At 39.7% G+C, this 12,126-nt stretch overlaps 1 protein-coding gene across 1 annotated transcript in view; it reads right to left on the bottom strand.

The window, feature by feature from the left end:
- PPEF1 (protein phosphatase with EF-hand domain 1) overlaps positions 1 to 10,583 on the bottom strand; it is an 89,250-nt gene extending 78,667 nt beyond the window's left edge. The window contains exons 1-2 of the mRNA XM_049704943.1: positions 10,539 to 10,583; positions 8,704 to 8,880 (exon numbers count right to left, since the gene is read on the bottom strand). Coding sequence (XP_049560900.1) covers positions 8,704 to 8,880; positions 10,539 to 10,583 — 222 coding nt within the window. The remainder of the gene's footprint in view (positions 1 to 8,703; positions 8,881 to 10,538) is intronic.
- Positions 10,584 to 12,126: the final 1,543 nt, after the last annotated feature.

Raw genomic sequence — 12,126 nt, 5'->3', positions numbered from 1 at the left:
TGAAGGTTCTCATCTCCCAGCTGCCATAGATGGTAATGGGTATCGCTTCTACCTGCCCGCCTCCTCCCCAGGATTGCCCTTGGCAGATGGGCAGCAGCTCCCCCAGAGTCGCTTAGGATATCAGATACCCCTCCCTCCTGGGGGGATGCCCATAGAAAAAGACTAACTGAAGCAAGAGTATCACAGCCCAGACCCCCACCTCTCTTGCCACTGGGTGGGACAAACTGACGCATTTCACACTTCAGAGCTCCCAGTGGGATCAGGCTGAGGTCAGACTTCTCCAGAAAACATATTTTTGCCTAGCTTCTTCCCTGTCCTATCTTGCTTTCCTCACTCCCTTATAGGTTTTTCCTGAGAATACTCTCTCAGGAAGTCACTTGTACCAGAAGCCCCTATCTCAGACTCTGCTTCTAGGAAACCCACTTAAGACAGCTGCTAGATTTTTTTCATTATGATCTCTTCTATTTCTTTCGGTGGTGAGAATAAGGGATATTCTTAAATGCCAAATATATTTGGTAAATGAAGGAAGGAAGGGAGGGAGGAAGGGAAAGATGGAAATCTACCAGTATTCCAATCATCACCTAGATACTGCCTCTATGCCCACCAATTATCTGCAAAGACCTGCATGTATACAGGACAAATAACTTCCAAGCCCTGTCTCCCGTGAAGAGTGAACACTAAGGAACCTTATCAATCTGGGAGTAGATCTGGCAGTTGAGGGAAGGAAGACCTTCCATACAAATATATCAAAATCTATGATTTTAACGCTGTTGATGGATTTGTCAACTAAGAGTCAACAGAAATCACAATGAGATACCACTTCACACACACTAGGATGACTATCATCAAAAAAGACAAATAATAACAAATGTTGGCAAAGATGTGGCAAAATTAAAGCCATCATACACTGCTGGTGGGAATGCAAAATGGTACAGCTGCTTTGGAAAACAGTTTAGCAATTACTCAAAAAGTTAAACACAGACTTACTCGATGACCCAGCAATTCCACTCCTAGGTATATACCCAAGAGAACTGAACAAATATGTTCACAGAAAAACTTGCACACAATTATTCATAGCAGCATTATTCATAACAGCCAAAAAAGTGGAAGCAACCCAAATGAGTTATCCACTGAGGAAAGGATAAACAAAATGTGCTATATCTATACAATGGAATAATATTCAAAAATAAAGAGGAATGAATTATTGACACATGCTACAACATGGATGAACCTTGAAGACAATATGCTAAATGAAAGAAGCCAGTCACAAAGGATCGCATATTGTGTGATTCTGTTTATTTGAAATGGCCAGAACAGTCAAATCCATAAAGACAAAAGCAGATTAGTAGTTGCCAGGGGCTGGGCAGAGGGCGGGAATGGGGAGTGAGTGCTAATCAGTATAGAGGTGATTTTTTTCCTTCTTTGGTTGGGGGGTGATGAAAATGTTCTAAAATATATTGTGGTGATGATTGCACAACTTTGTGAATAAACAAAAGGCCATTGAATTTTCTACTTCATTATTCTTTTTTGAATTTTATTTTATTTTTTATACAGCAGGTTCTTATTAGTCATCAATTTTATAAACATCAGTGTATACATGTCAATCCCAATCGCCCACTTCATACCACCACCACCCCGAGGCCTTCCCCCCTTGGTGTCCATACGTTTGTTCTCTACATCTGAATCTCAATTTCTGCCCTGCAAAATGGTTCATCTGTACCATTTTTCTAGGTTCCACATATATGCGTTAATATATGATATTTGTTTTTCTCTTTCTGACTTACTTCACTCTGTATGACAGTCTCTAGATCCATCCACGTCTCAACAAACGACCCAATTTCGTTCCTTTTTATGGCTGAGTAATATTCCATTGTATATATGTACCACTACTTCTTTATCCATTTGTCTGTCGATGGGCATTTAGGTTGCTTCCGTGACCTGGCTATTGTAAATAGTGCTGCAATGAACACTGGGGTGCATGTGTCTTTTCGAATTATGGTTTTCTCTGGGTATATGCCCAGTAGTGGGATTGCTGGATCATATGGTAATTCTATTTTTACTTTTTTAAGGAACTTCCATACTGTTCTCCATAGGGGCTACATAGGTTGACAATGCCACCAACAGCGCAAGACAGTTCCCTTTTCTCCACACCCTCTCCAGCATTTGTTGTTTGTAGATTTTCTGATGATGCCCATTCTAACTGGTGTGAGGTGATACCTCATTGTAGTTTCGATATGCATTTCTCTAATAATTAGTGAGGTTGAGCAGCTTTTCATGTGCTTCCTGGCCATCTGTATGTCTTCTTTGGAGAAATGTCTATTTAGGTCTTCTGCCCATTTTCGGATTGCGTTGTTTGTTTCTTTAATTTTGAGCTGCATGAGCTGTTTATATATTTTGGAGATTAATCCTTTGGCCACTGATTCATTTGCAAATATTTTCTCCCATTCTGAGGGTTGTCTTTTTGTCTTGTTTATGGTTTCCTTTGCTGTGCAAAAGCTTTTAAGTTTCATTAGGTCCCATTTGTTTATTTTTGTTTTTATTTCCATTATTCTAGGAGGTGGATCAAAAAAGATCTTGCTGTGATTTATGTCAAACAGTGTTCTTCCTATGTTTTCCTCGAAGAGTTTTATAGTGTCCGGTCTTACATTTAGGTCTCAAATCCATTTTGAGTTTTTTTTGTGTGTATAGTGTTAGGGAGTGCTCTAATTTCATCCTTTTACATATAGCTGTCCAGTTTTCCCAGCACCACTTATTGAAGAGACTGTCTTTTCTCCATTGTATATCCTTGTCTCCTTTGTCATAGATTAGTTGACCATAGATGCGTGGGTTTACCTCTGGGCCTTCTATCTTCTTCCATTGATCTATGTTTCTGTTTTTGTGCCAGTACCATATTGTCTTCATTACTGTAGCTTTATAGTATAGTCTGAAGTCAGGGAGTCTGATTCCTCCAGCTCCATTTTTCTCCCTCAAGACTGCTTTGGCTATTTGGGGCCTTTTGTGTCTCCATACAAATTTTAAGATTTTTTGTTCTAGTTCCGTAAAAAATGCCATTGGTAATTTGATAGGGATTGCATTGAATCGCTAGGTAGCTTTGGGTAGTATAGTCATTTCCACAATATTGATTCTTCTAATCCAAGAACATGGTATATCTCTCCATCTGTTGGTATCATTTTTAATTTCTTTTATCAGTGTCTTATAGTTTTCTGCATACAGGTCTTTTGTCTCCCTAGGAAAGTTTATTCCTAGGCATTTTATTCTTTTTGTTGCAGTGGTAAATGGGAGTGTTTCCTTAATTTCCCTTTCAGATTTTTCATCATTAGTGTATAGGAATGCAAGAGATTTCTGTGCATTAATTTTGTATCCTGCAACTTTACCAAATGCATTGATTAGCTCTAGTAGTTTTCTGGTGGCATCTTTAGGATTCTCTATGTATAGTATCATGTCATCTGCAGTGACAGTTTTACTTCTTCTTTTCCAATTTGTATTCCTTTTATTTCTTCTTCTTCTCTGATTGCTGTGGCTAGGACTTCCAAAACTATGTTGAATAATAGTGGTGAGAGTGGACATTCTTGTCTTGTTCCTGATCTTAGAGGAAATGCTTTCAGTTTTTCACCATTGAGAATGATGTTTCCTGTGGGTTTGTCATATATGCCCTTTATTATGTTGAGGTAAGTTCCCTCTATGCCCACTTTCTGGAGAGTTTTTGTCATAAATGAGTGTTGCATTTTGTCAAAAGCTTTTTCTGCATGTATTGAGACGGTCATATGGTTTTTATTCTTCTATTTGTTAATAGGGTGTATCACATTGATTGATTTGCATATATTGAAGAATCCTTGCATCCCTGGGATAAATTCCACTTGATCATGGTATATGATCCTTTTAATGTGTTGTTGGATTCTGTTTGCCAGTATTTTGTTGAGGATTTTTACATCTATATTCATCAGTGATATTGGTCAGTAATTTTCTTTTGTTGTAGTCTCTTTGTCTGGTTTTGGTATCAGGGTGAGGGTGGCCTCATAGAATGAGTTTGGGAGTGTTCCTTCCCCTGAAATTTTTTGGAAGAGTTTGAGAAGGATGGTGTTACATCTTCTCTAAATGTTTGATAGAATTCACCTGTGAAGCCATCTGGTCCTGGACTTTTGTTTGTTGGAAGTTTTTTTTTTTTTTTTTTTTGGCAGTACGCAGGCCTCTCACTGTTCTGGCCTCTCCCATTGTGGAGCACAGGCTTGGGACGCGCAGGCTCAGCAGCCATGGCTCATGGGCCCAGCCGCTCCGCGGCATGTGGGATCCTCCCGGACCAGAGCACGAACCCGTATCCCCTGCATCGGCAGGCGGACTCTCAACCACTGCACCACCAGGGAAGCCCCGTTGGAAGATTTTTAATCACAGTTTCAATTTCATTACTTGTGATTGGTCTGTTTATATTTTCTATTTCTTCCTGGTTCAGTCTTGGAAGGTTATACCTTTCTAAGAATTTGTCCGTTTCTTCCAGGTTGTCCATTTTTTTGGCATAGAGTTGCTGGTAGTAGTCTCTTAGGACGCTTTGTATTTCTGTGGTGTCTGTTGTAACTTCTCCTTTTTCATTTCTAATTTTATTGATTTGAGTCCTCTCCCTCTTTTTCTTGATGAATCTTGCTAATAGTTTACCAATTTTGCTTATCTTCTCAAAGAACCAGATTTTAGTTTTATTGATGCTTGCTACTGTTTTCTTTGTTTCTATTTCATTTATTTCTGGTCTGATCTTTATGATTTCTTTCCTTCTGCTAACTTTGATTTTGTATGTTCTTCTTTCTCTAGTTCCTTTAGGTGTGAGGTTAGATTGTTTATTTGAGATTTTTCTTGTTTCTTGAGGTAGGCTTGTATAGCTATAAACATCCCGCTTAGAACTGCTTTTGCTGCATCCCACAGGTTTTGGATTGTTGTGTTTTCATTGTCATTTGTCTCTAGGTATTTTTTGATTTCCTCTTTGATTTCTTCAGTGATCTCTTGGTTATTTAGTAATGTAGTGTTTAGTCTCCACGTGTTTGTGTTTTTTACGTTTTTCCCTTGTAATTCATTTCTAATCTCATAGCGTTGTGGTCAGAAAAGATTCTTGGTATGATTTGAATTTTCTTAAATTTACTGAGGCTTGATTTGTGACCCAAGATGTGATCTATCCTGGGGAATGTTCCGTGCGCACTTGAGAAGAACATGTAATCCCCTGTTTTTAGATGGAATGTCCTATAAATATCAATTAAATCTATCTGGTCTATTGTTTCATTTAAAGCTTCTGTTTTCTTATTTATTTCCATTTTGGATGATCTGTCCATTGGTGTAAGTGAGGTATTAAAAGTCCCCTACTATTATTGTGTTACTGTCCATTTCCTCTTTTATAGCTGTTACCAGTTGCCTTATGTATTGAGGTGCTCCTATGTTGGGCACATATATATTTATAATTGTTATATCTTCTTCTTGGATTGATCCCTTTGATCATTACATAGTGTCCTTCCTTGTCTCTTGCAACATTCTTTATTTTAAAGTCTATTTTATCTGATATGAGTATTGCTACTCCAGCTTTCTTTTGATTTCCATTTGCATGCATGGAATAGCTTTTTCCATCCTCTCACTTTCAGTCTGTATGTGTCCCTAAGTCTGAAGTGGGTCTCTTATAGACAGCATATATATGGGTCTTGTTTTTGTATCCATTCAGCAAGCCTGTGTCTTTTGGTTGGAGCGTTTAATCCATTCACGTTTAAGGTAATTATGGATATGTATGTTCCTATGACCATTTTCTTAATTGTTTGGGGTTTGTTTTTGTAGGTCCTTTTCTTCTCTTGTGTTTCCCACTTAGAGAAGTTCCTTTAGCATTTGTTGTAGAGCTGTTTTGGTGGTGCTGAATTCTCCTCGCTTTTGCTTGTCTGTAAAGCTATTGATTTCTCCATCGAATCTGAATGAGATCCTTGCTGGGTAGAGTAATCTTGCTTGTAGGTTCTTCCCTTTCATCATGTTAAGTATATCATGCCACTCCCTTCTGGCTTGTAGAGTTTCTGCTGAGAGATCAGCTGTTAACCTTATGGGAGTTCCCTTGTATGTTATTTGTCATTTTTCCCTTGCTGCTTTCAATAATTTTTCTTTGTCTTTAATTTTTGCCAATTTGATTACTATGTGTCTCGGTGTGTTTCTCCTTGGGTTTATCCTGTATGGGACTCTCTGCACTTCCTGGACTTGGGTGGCTATTTCTTCTCCCATGTTAGGGAAGTTTTCGACTATAATCTCTTCAAATATTTTCTCTGGTCCTTTCTCTCTCTCTTCGCCTTCTGGGACCCCTATAATGTGAATGTTGTTGCCTTTAATGTTGTCCCAGAGGTCTCTTAGGCTGTCTTCATTTCTTTTCATTCTTTTTTCTTTATTCTGTTCTGCAGCAGTGAAATCCACCATTCTGTCTTCCAGGTCACTTATCCGTTCTTCTGCCTCAGTTATTCTGGTATTGATTCCTTCTAGTGTAGTTTTCATTTCAGTTATTGTATTGTTCATCTCCGTTTGTTTGTTCTTTAATTCTTCTAGGTCTTGGTTAAACATTTCTTACATCTTCTCAATCTTTGCCTCCATTCTTTTTCCAAGGTCCTGGGTCATCTTCACTATCATTATTCTGAATTCTTTTTCTGGAAGGTTGCCTATCTCCACTTCATCTAGTTGTTTTTCTGGGGTTTTATCTTGTTCCTTCATCTGGTACTTAGCCCTCTATCTTTTCATCTTGTCTTTCTGTGAAAGGAACTGCAGGACTGTAGTTCTTCTTGCTTCTGCTCTCTGCCCTCTGGTGGGTGAGGCTATCTAAGAGGCTTGTGCAAGCTTCCTGATGGGAGGGACTGGTGGTGGGTAGAGCTGACTGTTGCTCTGGTGGGTAGAGCTCAGTAAAACTTTAATCCGCTTGACTGCTGATGGGTGGGGCTGAGTTCCCTCCCTGTTGGTTGTTTGGCCTATGGCAACCCAACACTGGAGCCTACCTGGGCTCTTTGGTGGGGCTAATGGCGGACTCTGGGAGGGCTCATGCCAAGGAGTACTTCCCAGAACTTCTGCTGCCAGTGTCCTTGTCCCCACAGTGAGCCACAGCCACCCCCCGCCTCTGCAGGAGACCCTCCAACACTAGCAGGTATGTCTGGTTCAGGCTCCTATGTGGTCACTGCTCCTTCCCTTGGGTCCCACTGCACACACTACTTTCTGTGTGCCCTCCAAGAGTGGAGTCTCTGTTTCCCCCAGTCCTGTCGAAGTCCTGCAGTCAAATCCCACGAGCCTTCAAAGTCTGATTCTCTAGGAATTCCTCCTCCTGTTGCCGGACCCCCAGGTTGGGAAGCCTGACGTGGGGCTCAGAACCTTCACCCCAGTTGGTGGACCTCTGTGGTATAAGTGTTCTCCAGTCTGTGAGTCACCCACCCAGCAGTTATGGGATTACATTTCGCTGTGATTGCGCCCCTCCTACCGTCTCATTGTGGCTTCTCCTTTGTCTTTGGATGTGGGGTAGCTTTTTCGGTGAGTTCCAGTGTCTTCCTGTCAATGACTGTCCAGCAGCTACTTGTGATTCTGGTGTTCTCACAAGAGGGAGTGAGAGCATGTCCTTCTACTCCACTATCTTGGTTCAGGCTTGAATTTTCTACTTTAAATGGGTGAATTGTATCCCAATAAATTTGTTATTAAAGAAGACTCAATATTTAAAGAATGTACTAATACTGGAATGTCTGTGTACAAAGCATATCAATTTGAGAGCTCACCCTCCCTTTGTCTCCATCACTATATTCTACAGTACTTAAAAGGACAGTCAATGCTGTGAACTGCTAAAGGAATACCTGACTGAATCACACTATATAAGTTTTATAGCTACCAAGAATAAATTCAGCAATTTCTTTAATTCTTTTTGAAATTTTAATTATTTTAAATATTTATTATTTTATTTATTATTTTTATTTTAATTATGTTTATTATGTGCTAAATTTATAAATATATGATTGTTGAAAACTACAAATGATACAGAATGAAAATGCGAAGTCCCCTTCTACCCACTTCCACCCACCAACCATGCTTCTCCCCAGAAATAACCAGAGTAAATACTTTCTGTATATCTTTTTCCAGACTTTTACAGTATGCTTCATTTTCTTTCGCATATATGGGATAAAACTTCATATTGTTCTACAAGTTGATTTTTTCATTAACAAATACGTTATACCAGATCTTTCCAAGATCTTTTTATTGTTAAAAGTACTTTTTTTCTATTAAAAAGCATTAAAGCTGGATTTACATACCACTTTTGCAAGCTTGACAAAGTCCTTCCTCACCCATTTATATTTTCTTCTAGAATTTTCATATGTTTGCTCCCTGCTCCCAGGAAATTCTTCTATTTATTTAACTCCTTAAAGTAATTTTTTTACTTCATAAAGTAACAACTTTACTATTAGGGCACATACCAGAAAAACAGAATAAGACCATTTTTTACTAGTTAACTAGACATCTGGCAGCCCTCTTAAAAATATGAACTTCAGAACTGAAAAACACCATCCTCTTCCCAAATCATACTCTCTCAGTAGCTAGTTCCAAAACAATGTCACTATATCTTCTATAAAAGTCTTTCACCAAGGTTCTTCAGCTTAAAATGCACTCAAACTTTCATTCTTTCAATAAAAGGGGTAAAGGGAAGCATTTTACCAAAATAAGAGACAAGCTTGCAAAACAGACCTCCAATTGGCCTTGTTCATCAGCATATTCGATGGACTGGAAGATGGTGAGGGCATAGCGTTGTCTGGTCTTCAGCTGAGCACTATGACCTCGGTACCAGTTCTGGATGACCAATGCGGCTTTTAGCGCTGCAGACCCACAGGATACGAAAGGGAAAGAAAAACAGTTACTGTGGAGCTATGGGGGGAAGGTAAGTGCTTCAGAAAAAATCAGTCCACCTGGATTCCTAGGTTCTAAGAACATAAAAACTACAGACAACGAGATGTTCCTTTATGTTTTTGTACAATGTCCTCAAGTCTCAAATACTCAGGAATAATGATGACCCAGCCATCAAGAGTAGCATTTTTGGAGCCTGAATTTGAATCCCAACTCTGCTGACTACCGTCTATGTGATTTTGGGAAAGTTATTAGAACTCTCAAAGCTTCAGTTTCCTCGTCTGGCACTATTTGAAGTCTATGTACACCCTATGAAGTAGCAATTCCATTCTTCATTATATACCCCGAAGCAATTCTCACACAGTCCATAAAGGAGACATACGGGGATACAATGCTTCTTTGTTGGCAGCCGTAGGGAGTTTGACACCAATGCAACCTGGCTTTCCACTGCTAGGAAGGAGAAGATGTGACTGTGGTGAGTGTACACCATGGAATATTATGCCACAACTGGAAGCGATATATAGCGACGTGGATGGGTCTTCAAAATAGTGCTTCAGTTAGAACAGTTATCAAAAAGTTAGAGACAGAATGGAATATAACATGATACCATTTTATATAAATTTAAAATACACGCACATGAAATCGCAAGATACGTTTCGTAAGAATATACAGAAAGGAAAAGATACTAAAAATAAGAGATTGGTTATTTGTGGGGGGTGGGTGAATGAATGAGCATAGAGTATATGGTTAAAAGGGAATAAACTAATGAACTAACTACCATAAGAAAGGGCCTTGTGCAGACCAATGATGACAATGTACAACATACTGAGAAGTATGATTCACTCCACCTTCTCCACCTGCGATTCAACTGATAAAAGACAGATGGATAAATGAACACACCTCCCTCCTTCACAGAGTTACTATGAGGATGAAATGAGATACTACAGGTGAAGAGTTTAGGCCAGTGCCCAGTGTAAAGCATTTACTAAATAAATGGCAACTATAGTGACAAGTATTGTGTTGTTTGTGGATTATTCAGGCACACTGACTCTCTTCTGGGGCTGGGAGCCTTTGAACCATCCTATAGCTTCATAGTTTTGAAGAAAGAAATCAGGTGAGAGAGAATGAGATTTAAAATATAGTCTCTAACGCCTTTCTCAACTTTTACAGTGACGAGCAATCAACACCAGCTGGCTCCTTTTATTCATGCTATAATTTTTCCCAGTTAGCCCATAAGAATCAAGAGTTAACTCTAACAAGAACAATTTGAGTTCTGAAGCAGCAATCCAGCCTCTCGGCTTAGTACTGCTGTGGTATAACGAGTACACACTATCCATCTGAGGGTGTGTGTTTATGAGCTTCTCCAAGGCTGTTGGGTTCCAGAGACTCTTGTTTCATTATTCAGCTCTCAGAAAACCCCAGGAAATAGGCGTAAGGTCAAGTACCGTTATCTTTATAGGGAAAAACCACAGGGAGAAGAAATCAAGTGACGTTCAATATCACTAAGTGAATAATTCCATGTCTGAAATCTCAAGTGTTCTCACCATATCATCATGCGGAGCCCAGCTTCACCTGAAAGGTCTGTTCTGTGGGACAGTCACTGTCATGACCAACCAAGCCTCAGCTCAGGGGCTCTGTTCACCAAGCACAACGGAACTGTTCCAGGGCTGAACACTTACTGAGGGCCAGGCAGTGGACTCATCTCTGCAGTCAGTCCTCGCCATACTGTGAAGCTGGGAGAGACTAACTTACTTAAGTGCACTTAGCCAGTAAGTTGAAATGGACAGCAAGGAATTGCACCCACCTCTCAACCTCTTAACCTCCATAGAGCTATTGATCTTTTTCTGTGCCTCACTTTCTACGTCTGCACAATGACGTAGTGGAATAAATGATCACTAAAGTCTCTTCTATTTAGTATTAGCAACACCAAAAAAAAAATCAAGCTTAGTGTTATTTCTATAATTAACAGTAAAACAAAGTAGCTACCATACGTTAATGGTCTACTACAAGACATTTAGTCCCCACAAGTATTATCATCTCCATGTTACACATAAGGAAACTTCAGGTTCAGAGAGGCTAGCAACTTCTAGTACCCTCAAAGACTTCCTAATTATATATAATATTTCATTAAAAAATTCACAAACTAGTGTGAACAAACAGGTTACCACCTCAGAACCCAAGAGCCAGGAGCAGAAGAGCCATGCCAACCAGGACGCACAGGGCTCACTTCCTTAGAGTCCACAGTCTTGGCTCAAATGTTGCCTTCTCCGTGAGGCCTTTCCTGAACACCCCTTGTAAAATGGCACCCATCCCCCATTGCCTATCTCCTTCTTTCCCTCCACAGCACTTGTCACCATCTGATATAGCATATATTTTACTCATTTGTTACTGTCTGTCTCCTTTCACTAGAATGTAATCTCCATAAAGGCTGGGATTTTGGTCCATTGGGTTAGCTGCTGTGTACCCTGAGTCTGGAACAGTCCCTGGAACATAGTAGATGCTTGATAAATATTTGTTGAATGAATGAATGAGTGAAATTACTGTTTAGTTAAAACTTCCTGTCTTGCGTTTCTCTTCATGCTAATTGCTGAATCTTATGTTTGGTTTTGTTTTTTAAATAGGAGTTTATTTGACAGTCCTTTAAATAAGAAGTTTTATATTCAAAACGGTAAGGCATTTAAAGACTCTGCTTTTGAAATTCTGCTATCAGAGGCCTCCTGAGGAGGCAACAGGATGAGTGAATATTTAATGTAACTTTAAGGGGCCTGATATCCAAGCAGGAAGAGCGACACAAGTGTGATAGAACTGATTAAAATGAATTCAAATGAACTGGAAAGAGAATGAACCATCTAGTGGCAAAAGGCTTTAAACAAGGAGGAAAAGCATCTATTACCTCAGCTGTTCAAAGCACGATGAGAATAGGGTATGCCTCAACTCTGGGACCACAGTTTTCACTGTTGCTTTTGTTTACAGATATCTGCCATCTGCTAGAGTATGTTTCTGTCCCAGCGAGACTTTCAACTTCACTGGAAAAACAGCTCAAAGCACATGCCCAGCAAACATGAGATGGTCACAAAGCCTGCTTCTTGAGCAGCAAGGCAGGGACCCTCTGAGGCTCGCTCCTCCAGAAACTCTGACATCCCTGCAGAGCAAGGGTACAACATAGGATCCTTGCCCCCGGAAAGTATTTTTCTCAAACAAGAGGGAAACGAGAGGAAAGCATGAGGTCCAGCCTCCAAAACAATGACAGATATTTTAAACAAAACT

Source organism: Orcinus orca, chromosome X (assembly GCF_937001465.1).
Source record: "Orcinus orca chromosome X, mOrcOrc1.1, whole genome shotgun sequence".
Lineage (NCBI taxonomy): Eukaryota > Metazoa > Chordata > Mammalia > Artiodactyla > Delphinidae > Orcinus > Orcinus orca.
The sequence above is the reverse complement of the archived record's forward strand: the minus strand, read 5'-3'. Positions and strand labels throughout refer to the sequence as shown.